Source organism: Serinus canaria, chromosome 6 (assembly GCF_022539315.1).
Source record: "Serinus canaria isolate serCan28SL12 chromosome 6, serCan2020, whole genome shotgun sequence".
Lineage (NCBI taxonomy): Eukaryota > Metazoa > Chordata > Aves > Passeriformes > Fringillidae > Serinus > Serinus canaria.
Window position 1 is genome coordinate 31,751,197 of NC_066320.1, and position 17,108 is coordinate 31,768,304.

The window sequence follows — 17,108 nt, forward strand, 5'->3', positions numbered from 1 at the left end:
GCCAGGTGGTAGAACATCTCAGTGATAATGCTGTTATTTATTGCTTGCATCATGAAAACAGCCAAGAACCACAGTCTTGGGCTGGATGCTCAAACACAACCTCAGACCCCAAATGTTTATCATCTCAGCTGTAAGAGTAGCTCTAAAAATAAGCAGATGTATCAAAGGGAAGGGGAAAGGAGATAAGCAATTCACTTAGCAATGGCAACAGAGCACAAAAAGTACCTCTGGGGAGGAGAGTGGCACAGGTGTGGTGGGGTGGGCTGCAGGGGAGTGGTTTTGGAGACATCCAAAAGTCAGGACATCTTCCCACCCATCACTGTGAGGAAGTGGGAGCAGAGGTGGAGGAAACACAGGGAGAACTTTCTGTACTTACCCATCACGCCACAGGAGAAGAGGGTAGGTCCTTGACTCATCTTTGGAGTGTGCTGCAAACAACCAGAAAAACTATTCACAGACTCCACCTGGGCACCAAACACCAGCCTGGCTCCAGCCTGGGCAAAGCCTAACACTGGGTTCCAGCAGGGACCAGGGGACAGACCCAGCCACCTCTCCTCAAGGAAATCAGCTTTAATTAAACTCTCTGCAGAGTCCTTGTCAAGGCCTCAGCTTGCAGATCAAGGGTCCTGCAGCCAGCCCTTACCTCAAGGAAGAGCTGCAGTGAGGTCCCAGAACTCTGGAGAAACTAAAATGAGAGCTGCAACCCAGTGGTAATGCTGAATTGGGCAAGAAAGGAGCAAAAGTGGTATCTTGAACCTCATCCAAGCCCATTAAGGCCTCCCCACCTAGGTACAAAGCAGCTATTTAGCTTTTTCAAGCATATAATGTGAGGTATCCTCACCTCAGCACTTCTGGGGAGTCTGCACTCAGATTGTGCTGATTTGCACTAAAAATAGGGGGAAATGCCACTGCACGGGTACAGAATAATCCTGGTTGCTTTTCACACTCTTTTTTTTTTTCCTCGAGAATTTTCCTCTTGACAGCGTAAGAGACACCATCAGACTTCTAAAAATGAGCATGGATGGGTTCACATATAATAAATCAATATGTTATCCACAGCTGCATGCCATTTCAGCTATGCCTGCAAAAACACACTTTCATACTAATTGTTCCTTTATTATCCCTAAAAATATCCATATTCTGGCTTCTGAAGTGTCTATCCTGGCAACACCATCCCATCTGACTGGGGCTTTACATCATCTGAGGGAAGCACCAGCACAGCCCCCACGTTCATCTGCATTGCCATAATTGTGTTTTATCTGGCATTAGGCCACTGCACTCACACCTTCCCTACTGATCCACGTTTTACACGTTGCCTGCTCACATAACTATGGAATCTCACAATGGTTTGGGTTGGAAAGGACTTTAAAGACATCCAGTTCCCCCTGGGCAGGGACACCTTCCATGTGTCCAGGTTGCTCCAAGCCCCCCCCAAACTGGCCTTGGACACTTTCAGGGATGGAACAGCCAGAGTTTCTCTGTGCCAGCATCTCCAGTGCATCACGAGGACAACAACAATAACAACAATAATGTACCAAATGATGGCACCTGAGCAATCCAATAAAGGCTCCCACTTCATATGCAGAATGCTGCAAATACTGAGTATAGAGGGGTAGGAGGCATAAAACAACTACAGGGTGCAGGGAGAAGGTAAATAAGGGTCAGTCACCTCTGGGGCATGTGCCACTTCTAGGTGAGGTGAAGATATCTCCATCTGTCAAGCCTCACCTTATGATCCATCAGTAGAATTAATCAGGAGGCAGAGAGGACAGGCAGCTCTCTCCAAGGAGCAGCCAAAGTGGAGCAGAGATGGAAGTGGGACAAGCCCCAGAGAAGGCAGGGGCTGTGCCAGTGCACATCTGTGTGCCAGCCCCAGAGAGCAGACACTGTCTGCAAGGCAGGAGGGAGAGGAGCCTGACATATGTCCCATATCGAGTATAATTACCATTTTGTAAGAATTTTCATACCAAATTGGGAGCTGAACCAAAGGAGCCCACTGGTTCTTGGCAGGAGACACTGCCCCAGTGCTCAGACATTTATTTCCTTTGGGTTTCGCTTTTTGGCCTACCCCATGAAGTCAACAGAAAAACTCTTGCTTTCTTCAGTGGATCAGCCTTCTTGTCTTGGCTACCCCAATTTAACAATCCAGGCAAGCCAGCAATTCTCCTTGTGTACCCAGGAGTGTCCCTGCACTCCTGACCCAGCCCCAGAGCTCAGGAAGCACTGGGCAAACACGCGAGGGCAAAGTTTTGTGTTACAGCTCTGCATCTCTCCCACCAGACACCCCAAGCACCCAGCCCTTCTCTGAGGAGTAAAAGAAATTACTCTCATCTGCCTCTCTGCAGCCAGCTCCCCTTCACCTGCCCCACACACTTCCCAGGGCACAGCTGGCATTGGAAGCTCAGCCTTCCCCCTTCCCACCCTGAGCAGCAGCTATGGGAGATGCTGCCTTCCCAGCAGGAGCTAACACTACAGCAAGGGTATTTTTTTAATGTGTCAATACCCTTCCCAAATTTCACCCTTTTAAGGCAGTATTTTCCAGTGCCTCTGGCTTGCTCACCTTCTCCTCTGCCTTTCACTGCCAGGGCAGTTTGCCTTCACCCCAGCACAGTGTGCTGTCTGCCTGGGGAGCCCAGCTGGACAGTCTGTCATCCTCAGCAAACTCAGGCATTTCTATTTCTTTTATGTTCAGAATGCCCATTTATGGCTCATCCTGCCAGATGCTTCCTGCTGTGCTCCTGCACACCCTTATCTGAGACTCTCAGAGCCTTTGGTCCAGCTTCTCCTCAGACCATGCCCATCTCTCCAGGAGAACAGGGGAGCAAATGGCCACAACCACTCTTGCCCTGATGGTTCTCCATCACCCTGCACCTCCTCCCTGTTTGCTCTGACCCTGCCTCCAGCTGTGTGTCCCTACCACAGGTACACTCAGCCCTCACAGCATCCTTTTGTCACCCCTCATTTGTTTTGGTTTTTTTTTTTTGTTGCTGCCTGCTCATTCACCATGGTGGATTTGCATCTCTCCAGGCTCCCAGAGAAATTAGCTACCACAGCACTGCCCTTCACCATCTCCCACTTAATCCTGCTTCCCACTTGCTCATCCTCCTATTAATTTGTGTTCTATCCTGTTCTTTGTGGGTGAAGCAACTCCTCACCTGTGTTATTCACAGCATTGATTTGATTTTTTGGTGCTGTTTATCCCCTTGGTGCTTACTGAAATCCATATATGCAAAAGCCACAGCACTCCAATCACTTACTAATCACCTGCTCCTTGGATATTAATGCAGCTTTGTAGAAATCAGTGCTACAAGCCACCTAAAGATCCATCCCTGCAGGAAAGAAAACCTTTATTACAAAGCTACAGCAAAGTTCTTGGCAGTGAAACAGCTCTGAACAGAGATTTCACAAAGCTTACCAGCTCAGTCCTGCATGTTACAGAGTCAGCACCTTTGTTTTCCCGAGTTTTGGTTAAGATCATCACCATGGTAATGCAGTCCTGCCTCGGAGTCCATCAGGGTCCAGGCAAAGGGTGCTGGCAGCTGGGGGCTGGCAAAGCTCCTCTTTTAGTCCATGATCTCCCAGGAGAGGCTGGGCCCTGCCAGCTCCTCAGGGGATGTGCAGGGACAGCCTCAGGGTGGGGAAAGCTCCCTGCACGAAGAGAGAGAAGAACAGCATTAGGGGGGTGGATGCACTGGGCAAAGGGCAAGCACTGCCCAAAAAACACCCTGATGGTGGTTGCTTGAGGGCTGTGTTTATTTTAGGATCTTAAACATTGTGGGTGTCCCTCTGCTCCTCACCAGCACAGGATGGGGCACTCACAGGAGCTGCTGGAAGCACACAAGGTACACAAGGTCATCCACAGGGACTCAAGTATTTCAGCCAATTAATAAAGTTTCCTCTGAATTCTCCATTTGAAGAGGGGACAGGCATTCCCTATACTGAAGATACAAAAGACATTGAAAGAAGAGCTCATTAGAGCTCCAGGGTTGATCACTTTGCCCCCAGACCAGCTGGGAGCAGATGTCCAGCAGAAAAAGCCTCTCCAGCATCATTATGGCTGTGAAATCCCCTGGATGCACCTATCCCACCCAGTCACTCCATGATTCCCAGTCTATGAAGAGCCCTTTAGGGAGAAACACGAGGCAAAGAGTTGCCTGCAAGGAAGGAAGGAGAGCTCCTTGCCCTGAAACCCTAAGGGCCACACCATGCCTCTCCATCTCCACCTATTTCTTATGTAGTTTTAGCAAAGAAAAGCTAAGGCTGGACAACAAGGAGGCTCTTGAAACCAAAACTACAAGCCAGCTCGTAACAGCCCTGACCATAAGCCCTGCCTCACCCCCTGGCATCCTCCCCAGCAGATTTATTCCCTTGTAAAGCAGACAGATTGAACTGAAATCTGATTACTGAAATCAGTGTTTTCCCCAAATCACTCCCCTAATCCTGTTTCTCTATTTTGCTGCTTTGGTTGTTAATGCAAACAACCAAACTCACCATTTGCACAATTCAAAGAGCACAAAACACTGATCTTGTACCATCTAGTCAAAGCCAATTGTGATGGTAGATGAAAATATTCCACTAAGTATTAACCCTTATTCTGAACTGATATGGCTGCTCTCCCCAGCTCCTGAATCATCCTGTCCATGTTTACTTGGATTAGAGCTTGCAGTGGTGTTAAGAGTAGCTCATTTAAAGGCCAGCTGGCTGCTAAAGAAAAATCACCTTCTATTATTTTATGAGGACAAAGTTCATCCAGAGTGCAAAGCCAAGATTGGGAATCAATACATTTTCTGAAGATTTACTGTTCCCAAGGGTGCCTGGTCCAGTCTCCAGCTATTGTGGGATATCAATGGAATCATAATTTACAGTTTACTGGTAACTTCATCATAAACCTCTGGGCAGCCCAGTGACCAAGTGTAAACTGTCAGATAGAAAAGTAAACATTTCAGAGTGTCAAAATGACACATAATTTGTGAGCAGGGTTGGATGGGATACTGGGAAGGAATTTTTGGCTGTGAAGTTGCTGAGGACCTGGCACAGGGTGCCCAGAGAAGCTGTGGCTGCCCCTGGATCCCTGGAAATGTCCAAGGCCAGGTTGGACAGGGCTTGGAGCACCCTGGGATAGTGGAACTTATCCATGGCAGGGGGTGGAATGAGATGGTCTTTAAGGTGCATTCTGAACCACACCATTCTGTGACTGTGATTTCCATCTATCACAATCTCAGCTGTCCCTGACCCTGACACAGCCAGGAGTGCTGGCTGCAGTGACAAACTCTGTGCTGGGAGGACACTGGGGCACCTTTGGCACAAAGATCAAACAAGGGTTCAGAGCAGCATGAAAGCAGCTAAGCACATTCACCAGGTATGATTTCTTCAGGAATAATTGCCCTTCCCTGAGGTGATGGTTAATGCTGCAGCAGCAGACTCGGGTACACACCCAGGCAGGAGCAGCAGCAAGTACAGGCAGAGGCTCCCTGCCCTGGCCAGGATGCAGCACACACCATCACATCTCCCTGCTCCTCTGCAAGCCCTGCAATTAACACAGCCCTAATGACAGGCAACACAGCACACTGCTGCCAAGCTGGCAGCCACCACCACCCCCAGCGTCGGGGCCAAGGAGCACTTGCAGGTATCAGCAACTTCAACCACTGCTTGGCTGGGTTTTGGAACCATCCCCGTGGAGAAACTGCAATAAAAAGGGAAACTTTCCAGTGAAATGTGATCTCTGGCTCCCCATCCTGCCTCCCAGAGCTCCTGACGCACGGTCCTGCCCTGTCACATCCTCTCCATGCAAACAAGTGCCATGGGACACAAACTGCAGGGCCAGGATGGACCCTATTGATGCTGAGGAGGAAACCACTGTGTATTTATAGACTGCATGCTTTCACACACATACACATGCTAATAAAAAGACACTCTGCAGGGACCATTAATTACTTTAAGAAATGTATTTCCTCATTTGCAATCAGATAAAGGAACTATCTTCATCATGATGTCAAGGTTAAGTTTAGACTCCAGCCATGGCCACTGGGACTGACACAATCTCCTGAGCTTTATGAAAAGCTCCCAAGAAACTCTGGGGCACAGAAATCCTCAAATTTTAGCAGACTCTGCTTTTTACATGGTTCAAAACACAGACCAAGCAGAAGCCTCACGTGATCTTTGCAGTGGCAGAGGAGGGAAGAGGTTCCTCTCAGAGCTGCTTTCTAGACAGTATCACACCTGTGGAGTGTTTGGCTTGGGAAAAAAATAAGTGAAATTATTCAAGTCTCATCCACAGGCTTGAAAGATAAATTCTAGGGAGCAAACATGCTCCTTGTGAGGCACAAGCACAGCCTTAGAGCTGCTCGTGGGGGATAAAGAGCCCTTCCCTGCAGGGAGGTCTCACACATGACTGTGTTAACACAGCAGGCTCCAAGCACCACTCAGAGCCATGCCCTGCTCTCCTGCTACACTGAACTGCATGGAAAAGACCTCAAGATTCAGCCAAATGTCTGCCAGATGCTCAGCCACGGCGGGAGGGAGCCTGAGCAGTGACCAGTATCACATCCCCATGTAAATGATGAAAAACTTCCTCACAGAAAGGGTTACCAAGCCTGGAGTGCCCATCCCTGGAGGGATTTAAAAGCCCTGTGGATGTGGCACTTGGGGACATGGGTAGTGCTGGGGAAACAGTTGGACTCCATCATCTCAGAGGTGTTTTCCAACCCTACCAACTCCATGATTCCATGGTCTGACCCCCAGAAATACTCCTGTGGAGTATTGTGGAGATTGAGGACCAGCATCACACAGATTTCCTCTTGCTGTGGGATCATCACCCTCTGCACAGAGAACATTCAACCCCTGTCCAGCTCAATAATCCATCTCCAGCCACACACACTGACATGAAAGCTATTTACAGTGGAAAGGGCATGGGGAATGAGGAGCTGGAGCTGTGGTTTGCATACTGATACACCTCACAAGCAGAACAGTGAGAATTCTCTCAGAATATAAATCACCTGCCCCTGCTGAATTTTTAATGCTGATCAAAGTGAAGAAGCCATGACCCAAGCAGGACCCCAGTCCCTAGTCCTGCCCCAGCACCATTCCCTGTGCTGTGCTGGAAGAAAATGGCTGAGCAAGGAGCCACTGAGGTTTCTGGAGTTTATTCAATGCAGGTTAGACCCACATGTCTGGAGAACCAAAGCTAATCCTGTCAGATTTTCTGCTCTTTTCTGACCCAGAGATGGGGCAACTGAGAGGTGTTTTAAAAAATTTTATTCCATTTTCAATCTCATGAGAAGGGTGAGATGCTATACAGATGCTATAATTCACACCATCACAATCAGAAGCTATTTTCTAATTACAATACACTATAAATATAGTCCTACTACAAGTAAATCCTACTACAATAAATCTTTTCTAGTTCTATTTCTCTAAAGTATCTAATCTTATTTACAAAGCCATCCTTTGTTTTTAGTTCAATTTTTCTCTTAGTGTCTGTCCTATTCTACAGTATTTCTAAGTCAACATTTCTTATCTCAAAGTTTACATACAAATACACACAGTATGTAAACCTTCTGTCAAACTTAAAAAATTTTCCACAAATCCATTTCCCACATAATCTCTCTGGGCCAAACTCTGAGCATATTCTAGGGCTCCACCACCATCCCACTCTCATCAGTGACACAGAAATTCCCTCCTATGCACACCTTGATTTCTCTGTGCAGTCAGACCAGGCACAGCACAGCTGGTCATCCCCTCCCAAACCCTACAGGGGGCTACAAAGAATTTGGGGAAAGAGACAAAACTGGTGACTGTCATTGAAAATTGTCAGGTTTAAGGTTTTCTGCAAGTATAACATGGCAATATTCACCCAAAATAAAAATCATGCCTCTCTCCCCATCCTTCCACTTAGAAGTGATTTGGGCTACACTGAATCTCCTCATGGCACAGCCTGTCTCACCCTCAGGGCTTTGGACAATGCCAAGGAGTGCATCTTCAATTTCTTGATTTATTGTCTTATGAATTTGGAAAAAATCCATGAAGTCTCTCATTTGCATGTAGCTCAGTCTGGGTTTATTTCCTCACTCAGGCAATATTTTGTCTTCTGCAACAGGGCTGAGCAGGCTCAGCTCTGGGAAGTTTGTTCCCCTTGCTTGAGTCTATGCCATTAGAGAATATTGAGTTTATTTATGGGGTAAAAACCTCCAAAGAATGTGAAAGATGCCATTCAGGGCCCAAGAAGAAATCTTTACACTCTGGAAATGCCCCATGGACTAGTCCTGAGCAAACAAATCATGAGTCAGCACACATGACTTTCAAAGGATGAAATTTCCACGGAGGCAGCTGCTTCAGGATTGTCCCCTGGGACTCTGACAAGAGCAAAGAGCTGCCCCAGGATGCCCAGCCTTGGGAGGAGAAAGGCTGCAGCCCTGCCCATGTCACCCTGAGCCTGCAGTCAGTTCCTGCTGCTCCACAGGGTGCTGGAAGGGCAAACACCATCCAGGACACCATGGCTCTCACACAGTGTTCCACTCTTGCCCAACTCCTGCCTGGCAAAATCTTGTGCTGCCCCATGCTCCAGGCACTCAGAGACTACCAGCCAAAGAAAAGGAGCAAGGAAATTCCTTCCTCTGCCTCCTCCTTGAACCCAGACTAGACTTCTCCAGACCTAACAAGGCAAGGACACACTTTCAGCACTAATTAGCAAATAAAGGACTTGCCTGCACATAACACAGCAAAGGGGGAAGCAGTGTGTGAGGTGAGGTCCTCCAGAGGTCTGCACAGCCTCAGGAACCATAATCACCTCAGTGCCTGTGAGCAACAGCTTCACACAGGAACACAGGCTCTCACCAGCACAGCCCAGAGCAGGGCAGGGCAGGACAGCCTGGATGGAGCCTGGATGGATAAATACTTTAAGATTGCAGAACCCTCACGTGAAGCCCAACAAAATGATCACTTACAACCTTCCAAAAATTGAAATTATCTCCCTGAACTACAGCCACACTAGGAAATCCACAGCCAGAAGGAGCTTGAGGTCTCCCACGACAGCCACCCGTGGGGCCACATTAGCAACCAAAAATGCCACGTGCAGCCACCACAGATGGAGCCTGAGATAATTCTCACTACCAGGAACCACAGCCACACCAGGGTCCTGCCCACAGCCATAAATTAATTACCAAGCAAACAAAACTATTATTTCAACCCATCCCCTGCTCCACGTACCTGGGCACTGCCTCAGCCAAAGTCACACAAGGCAGAGGGTCCCCTGCACTCCAAGCCCCAAACCACACATCCAAACACCCCCAAATCTCTAGGGAGAGCCTGAAGTCCAAGCTCATGCCCAGATCTACGTGCTTGGGTTGAACCTCCAACTGCAGGCAAGCACTCACAAGAAAAGGAATAAGGAATTAAGGAAAATTACACACCATCTACTCGGGTAAAAGGTTTACTGCCCCCGTGCTCTTAGGGCATAGGAGTGGCAGGGGAGTGAGTCCTGGGCACACCAGCAGCAGAAGGACTGAAAGGACAGGGCAGGGGCAGAGGTGCTTTGTCTCAACATCTTTAGCTTGAAGGAAATGATGCTGGCAGTGACTTTGCCTTTTCCTCCCTGGCAACTGAAAAGGAAAAGAAGAAAGCAAAGTTAGTCATCACAAAACAGTGACCAGCCAGAGAGAGGTGCAAGCCTGGAGCCCTGGGAAGCAGCAGGACAAGGGGAATGGCTTCAGACTGAAAGACAGTAAGCTTGGATTAGATATTAACAAAAATTCTTCCCTGTGAGGGTGGTGAGGCTCTGCACAGGTTTCCCAGAGAAGTTGTGGCTGCCCCATCCTTGGAAGTGTGGGCCATGCAGTCAGAGCCTACAGCTGATCCCAGTCCCAGTGACCACAGAAATTACACATTGTCTTGGAGCAAACCTCTAATTGTTGCCTCTTCCACTCATTAGGGGACTGCTTCTACCTTTGAGTAGTATTTCCTGGAAGTATTGTCCCTGGGAGGGCTGTCCCTGGAGAAGAGCAGCTGAAGCAGCAGCAGCAGTTCAGCCTGCTGGTCCAACAAAGCATCTCACCTTTCTGTGGGTTTCCCCTGCCTCCCCAGTTGTGAGATTTATTACAAGAATTTGCAGTGGTCTGTGAGATGCTGTGAGTGTTGGCCACGCTCCCAAAAGCTGAGGAATTGCTGAATTGAGAATTGCTTTGGCTGCTTAATCTCAACAACTAGGGATGCTGAACAAGGCAGCATGGTCTGGGTTTACTTTTAATTACTGCTCAGAGCATGCTGCTCTAGTAAACAGACACAAAAAAACAATTCTTGTTCCTTCCTTATATTCTTTTCCCATATACAGCCAGAGATGTCTGAGCTGAAGCCCCACCACACTGCTTTTACTGACTCACTTCCCAGCATAAACACCTCCAAATAGCACATGAACCCCTCAGAGTACCTGTCTCAATGAAACAACCTCCATCTGCTTACAGACACATAATAATATTCTCAGGGTTAGAATCACGGAATGGTTTGACTTGGAAAAGACCTTAAATCTCATCTCATCTCATGCCAAACCCCTGCCATGGGCAGGGACAACTTCCATGTGCCCAGGTTGCTCCAAGCCCTGTCCAGCCTGGCCTTGGGCACTGCCAGGGATCCAGGGGCAGCCACAGCTGCTCTGGACACCCTGTGCCAGAACCTGTCCACCCTCAGTTAGGGGAATTCTCAGCCAGCCCAGGCTTCCTTGCTGGCTCCAGAGCTCTCAGGGTCCCTGTGAGAAGCAAATCCTGGAGATGCAAAGCGAGTTCAGAGCTGCCTGTAACGCTGCTGCTCAGCAGTGACCACTAAAAACCCACCCAGAGGAAGCAGGAGCAGGATCTGGGACATCTCACTGAGTAATTGGGGAACACTTGCCAAGACCCACAACACCACCATTGCTGTCAGAGCCAATTTGGATGCTGCTTGTAAGTCAGATTTCTGCCTTCTGCAAGGCTGAGAAGGCAAACAGGTAGAGGCTGACAGCCCTAATGGACATGCCTGCATCTAAAGCAGGAAAGTCCTGGATGTATGGATCAACTGCCAGACTCCACGCTATCTTCTACCACCTCCCCTTCGTGGAGAAATACTTTAAGACTGCAGAACCCTCATGTGAAGCCAAGCAAAATGATCATTTAGAACCTTTCAAAAATTGAAATTTTCTCCCTGAACTCAGCAGGCAGTATAAAAAGAATTTTGGATGCTTTCAGGGAATGGGCCCTGTGCCCACACAGGGTGACACACGTGCCTGCTGTCACCTGCACACCCCACACTGTTTGCATTGGACCAAAGTACTTTGGCTCTTGGGCAGGCTCTGGGGGTTCATTCCTCAGCTGAGAAATGCCTTTCAAAGAGCTCCTGGGCTCCTGAAAGACGAACCTGGAGCCTTTATTAATTCTCCTAGTGACTAAAAGGCACTTTTCTGCTGTTTGTCCACCCGTTGCCACCAACACCAGCCAGGGGAAGGCCCAGGGCAGGGAGGGAAGGAAACCTTTGCCCACACTGCCACTTCCACGTCCCCATAAATTTCTGAGCCCTGCATCTTCCATAAATCTCTTTAAGGCACGAGCAGCCAAACATCTGTGGGTTGTCTGGATGAAGGGAATTTGGCAGACTGAAGAGCAAACTCGCCTCGCCCCGCAGCCTTCGCCTGCCTCGTTTTCCTCGGGTTCATTAAATACACAACAATCTGTTACCAGAAGATGGTTCCTACGTGCAGGGGCTGCCAAAGAGCCGGGTGTGATGGCTCTGGTGGAGATGGGGGAATGTGTGATGAGCACAGGGGGGCTCTTCTTGGTGCAGCAGGGCAAGGAGAGGACGGGCTGCACCCACCCTGCCTCCCCCGGCGACCACCCGCCACGTGGCAAAGGTTATCTCTGATGTCAGAGCCATCCTGCAGGTGATTTTGGGTAGCTACAAGGGGAACAGAGCAGAAGAGTGTGGGACAAGCAGGAGGAGATGCCAGCCAAGGATGTCATCCTGCAGCATCATCCCAACTGGGATGACTGTGTCGCATCCAGATGGAGGAACCAGGCTCTGCCAGGGTTATTCACACCCTGAGCAGAGCCCTGGGTAGGCGACATCCCTGATCCTGAGGAAGCTGGGGGATCCCACTGCTGCTGGGCAGCACGAGGCCCAGGCATGCAGGGAAGGCACTGCCAACACCCAGCAGACTGGGCTGCTGCTGTGATGGGGAACAGCACTGGAGGCTTTGCCTGCCCTCAAAGGAAGTCTTTGGCTACGAGGGAGAAGTCAAAGCAAACACCCACTCACGGTGTTTACCTGCCTAAATCAAAGCCAAAGCAGCACTGAAACGTGCCCGACAGCATTTCCACAGAGTCATTCATGGAGAGTTTGGACTTGGCTTTTAGCTGGTGTTTTTAATATCCAGGGAGACGCTTGCGAGGCTGGAATAATACGGAATCTGTTGCTGTAACACACTCAGGGCTCCTGAGAGGTGTCAGCAGCACGTAGAGCCCAAACCTTCTGCAGGTTTGGCTCCATCAGGGGTCCCTGAGGGCCTGCAGTGAGATGCTTCCCATGGGGAACAGCTCCAGCAAGCCTGAGGTACCACTGCCCCAAAGCAAGGTACCCACCAGGGGACGGCCCAGCCTGAGAAGCAATGCCCACAGAGGACAATTTTCCCAAAGCTGGGATGCTTTGTCCCCAGAGATGCCCCTGATTCCCATGGACCAGGGCAGGATGAGCTCCACTGTAGTTTAGGAGCCATAAAAGCCCAGATTTTGCAGCCCATTCTGGAGGTGAGGAAATTTCAAAAAAGTAAGTGGAAATGCAAACAGCCCCTGGTTTTATTTGGGCTGGCAGGAACACAGTTCTGTCCTTCACTCCTCGAGCTCATTTATGACAGTGTGAATAGGAAGTAATAAAGGGGGAAAATAATTGAAAATCTGCATTTTCCACCCTCTAGGTCTCCATCTCTGCATAGTCCCCATATATCCCTCTTTCTCTCATGCCAAGGGTGAAAATCAGGAGAGAAACAGATTCCCTTGTGCCACAGAAAGGGGAAGCCCAAAGGACAGATGGGCTGGCCCCAGCACCAGCGTGGTGTGAACCACAAAGGCCACTCCTGAAACAGCATCCCAAGGAGAACTGACCCAAATGCTGCATCCCATCCCTGCTCCAAAGCTGCCAGGAAGGGAACCATGCCAGGTATTTTGTCAGTGCACAAACATGAATGATTGCCCAGGACAAATAGGGCAGCAAAAATGTCCACCTTCATCACATGGAAAAAACATGTATCAACTTGCAACCCTAATGGGCAAAGGGATTAATGAATCCTGGAATTTGTAAATCATGATGAAGTGTCTAAAATAAGGCCATACCTTAAATGAATGAGACTGCTAGTTAAACAGCAGGTTCTGTTAGAAAACAAAACACAGGGGATTTTACAGATATTAAGGACTACAAGAAGTCACACTGACAGCAACAGAAAGAATGGTGGAATCATTCTTCAGGATGCAGAAAAGGAAGAAATAAACAATATAAACATTACTGTCCTGAGCAGAAAGGAAAACAACACAGTCACATTTGTCAGGAGTAACCTGGGATGATATTAAACAGCAGGCACTAAATATAGATCCTTCTTAAACAACAGCTTCAATTTTATAAGATCATGCCAAAAATCCTCTGAGCCATCAGCACGGATGGTGTCTGAGGACAGGCACAAGCCAGCCTGGTAAATGTGGTGGGTGAGACTTGAGCCCAGCAAGGCTCTGCTTTCAGTGCAAGGTCAGCGAGTCAGGAATCACAATTACAACACCAAGGAAAGAGCTCTCCCCTCACCTGAAGCCTTTGTGCAGGTGAAAGGGAGCACTGGTATAAAACACCTCATTAAAGGGCACAGGAGTGGATGACAGCTCCTGATAACCCTTTACTGGCACATCTCAAACAGACCTGCAGGTAACTGGTGACAGTGGCTGCAGCAGAAACCACACTGCCACCCTATGCCATGCAATATTTCTGGCAGTAATTGGGAAGGAAACAGGAAAACCAGTGCTCTGTAAGTGACTGAGACCAGCAAAGTGCTAAATATAGAGGACACCATGGTGGTACAGATCAGAGAGAAGCAATCAGCACAGTTGGTTACAGAGATGTTAAGATACACCCTAAAAAAACAAATTGCTTAAAAGCCCTCACCTCAAAGGCAGGGGCATGAGCCCAGGATCCTGCATGGTGCAGTAGATTCCCCAGGCATGCAGGGATATGGCCACAGGCTGGATAAATCTGGGGTCTCCAGGAGGAGAAGGAATGGTACAGCCTCTGTGCTCTGCCCTCCATGCCCTCTGCAGGCACCTGGGGCCTCCCCCCACCTCTAACCAAGGTCTGGAGGGGACCCCAGGAGTAACTGGGGGGCCTCAAGACTCAGGTACAGCACAAGACAGGGGGAATGAGGAGTGGTAACTGCTGAGGATGACTGGCTGCCTCAGAGAGGGCAGGAGAAGCTGAGCAGGTCCCTCAGACCAGCAGTGGGACACCTCCCAGCACAGCAGGAAAATGGAGCTATGCAGATCCAGAGCAAGGGCAAAGTGCAATTTTTTTCCTGAACAACACAGACAATAATCATTGCAATAAACTGCAGCATCACAAACGACTGCACAGGGCTCTCAGCCTGTGCCACAGCTTTATCTCTGCACTGGGGCCTTTCTGAAAGACACTGAATCATAGAATCATTAGGTTGGAGAGACCTTTAAGATCACTGAGTCCATGCTCTAGCAAGAATTAGGTCAGAAAATTACTAGAAATGGTGATCCACAGAGCAGTCCCAGGATCAGGGCTCTCCTGGCTCGCTGCCCCACACCCCAAGTGAGCTGTTGCACCCCATGCCCAGCAGCCCCCACGTCCCAGGGTAGGATGTGCAGGGTCAGGGGGTGGGCTGACACAGCAGCTCCTCCAAAGGCTGGCCTGGCTCTTGTCCAGCTCCTCTTGAAGCTGCCACCTTCCTGGTGTATCATGGGGTTCCCAAGACAGGCACAGGGAGGGCATGGACAGCACAACCCATCACACTGCAGGGCTGGGAATTTTCTTTAAATTAAGTTTCAAATACATCCATCTGAAACCTCCATGGGAAAAGTAATTTCTACCAATAACACAAACCATACACAACCAAAAATGTGGGTGAGGGTTTCTAAATGAAACATTTACATTTTGACAATGTACATCTTCATTCAAAATGCTTTCACTCTGAGAAGTACCATCCATTGCACTGCATTTAATTTATAGCACAACTGACAGTCCAACAATCACAGAATGGCCTGGACTGGAAGGGACCTTAAAGAGCATCTCATTCCACCCCCCTGCCATGGCCAGGGACAAATTCCACCATACCAGGGTGCTCCAAACCCTGCCCAACCTGGCCTTGGACACTTCCAGAGATCCAGGGGCAGCCACAGCTTTTCTAGGCTTCACTGTTTTTCTGAGTTAACAGAGAGTCTATAAACCCAAAAATGGATATTTCTAATGTTTTCTGTATCTTTATATTATAATGGCTCTTCAGCTTTGGCACACAATTGTGGCTTTTGGAACCTAGTTCATAATATTAAAACTTGTCCTTTTGAAAATATTATACAATGTTCATTTGTACCAGCTGGGACAAAAAAACCCCAAAACACTTTGTAACTGGGATAATAATATATACACTTGAAGTAATTTCATAGCATTGACAACTATTGCCCAGCACACCAGAAGGCTGTTCTCAGCAAGGTAAAGGCAGTCACTGAAACACAAAAATCACAATTATTGTGACTTTCCCACATCACTTGAAAGGAGATATGCCAGCTCCACCTGGCCTAACTGTGCTGCCAGGCTGTCCTAAGCAGAGACCAGTTGTCTGCATTAACTCCTTTTCCTTATAATTAACATTTCCCATTGGTGCAGAACAGTGATGATGGCACTTACACAGCTGGGGCAGATGGGCATGAAGGCTTGGCTGGGGTCACTGCAAGAGTTGTCATAAAATAAAGGATAAAAAAAGATACCTTAAAGGCAAGTAAGTAACACACTTTAACTCATCCCCTTGGCTTTAGGAGCAGGATGAGGGGTGAGTCTCTTGACCCCCTGGCCCAGACCAGTCACTGAGAGCAAAGCCAGTCACTGATGCACCTGGGCAGCCACATCCTTCTGCACCACCACCTCCCTGAGCCCTGCTGCTCCTCAGCCATCCAAAGAACCCCTGGCCCTTCCTTTCAGGGGCTGGCTTTGAGCAGAGAGAAGGAGAGCAGGTTTTCCAGCTGCTGGATCAGAGCTTGCCAGACCCCATTTTTTACAAACCCTAGGAGAGGTAAGGATTTGTAAGCACAAAACGGCCGCGAAGTCAAACTCCTCCTTCAGCCCGGTCCCGTACCTACCGCACAGCCAGCCTGAGCCCTGGCTGCTGAAAGGAAAAGCCATGGCCAGCAGCCACAAATACAGGGAATGATGTGGCCCAAGGGATGCTTCAAACGGACTACAGAGGAGTGACACCAATGATGCTGCTATATTTAATCCTCTAAAAGCAAAAACCATGACCAAGTCTCCCTTGGGTGCACTTTTAGGGGGGAGGTACAGAAACTCAATGCACCAGAACAGATTTTTTACACTCACTCAACCAGTTCTTAAAATATTACTCAAATGAAGTGATTACTGAGCCAAACTGGCCTGGTACTTCCCACCCATCCACGCAGGGACCCACAGCAAGCAGTGCTGGGAGCAGCCACGCTTCACACAGGGTTTGGTGCTGCTCCTCCAGGTCAGTCTAATGCAATTTACTCCTCCCTGCATTTCAAAGAAACTTGTAACATAGCAAATCTTATTTATCTTACACAGCATATGTCAGATGCATAACATGCAGTATCACACATATCCAACACCACAGGCTACAAAATTCATGGATAAATCACCTGAAGCCAGGAGAAATTCTGGCTGGAATTTCACCACACTTCTTAAGTTTCAATCTCCACCCCACCTGTTGATGACAAAAGACCCACACATCACAGCCTCTACTGAGAGGCACCATCCCAGTGAGGCTCTTGCTTGGGAATTTTTGTCTCCCTAAAGGCAGCCAGCTCAGAAAAGTTTGGAAAAACAAACCAGCCCATGGATCTGCCCTCTCC

General features: G+C 48.7%; 1 protein-coding gene across 7 annotated transcripts in view; it reads right to left on the reverse strand.

Moving 5' to 3' along the window:
* The window catches only part of FAM53B (family with sequence similarity 53 member B), a 51,545-nt gene that overhangs the window by 24,720 nt on the left and 9,717 nt on the right, over positions 1-17,108 (reverse strand). For 2 of the 7 annotated variants that reach the window (XM_030241111.2, XM_030241107.2), the window contains exons 2-3: positions 3,416-3,648; positions 377-428 (exon numbers count right to left, since the gene is read on the reverse strand). In XM_030241111.2, the coding sequence (XP_030096971.2) occupies positions 377-428; positions 3,416-3,484 (121 nt within the window). In that variant the 5' untranslated portion in view covers positions 3,485-3,648. Of the gene's footprint in view, positions 1-376; positions 429-3,155; positions 3,346-3,415; positions 3,649-3,797; positions 3,939-9,407; positions 9,597-17,108 lie in introns of all 7 variants that reach the window. The other 5 variants (XM_050976099.1, XM_050976098.1, XM_050976097.1 and 2 more) reach the window with 5 other exon arrangements.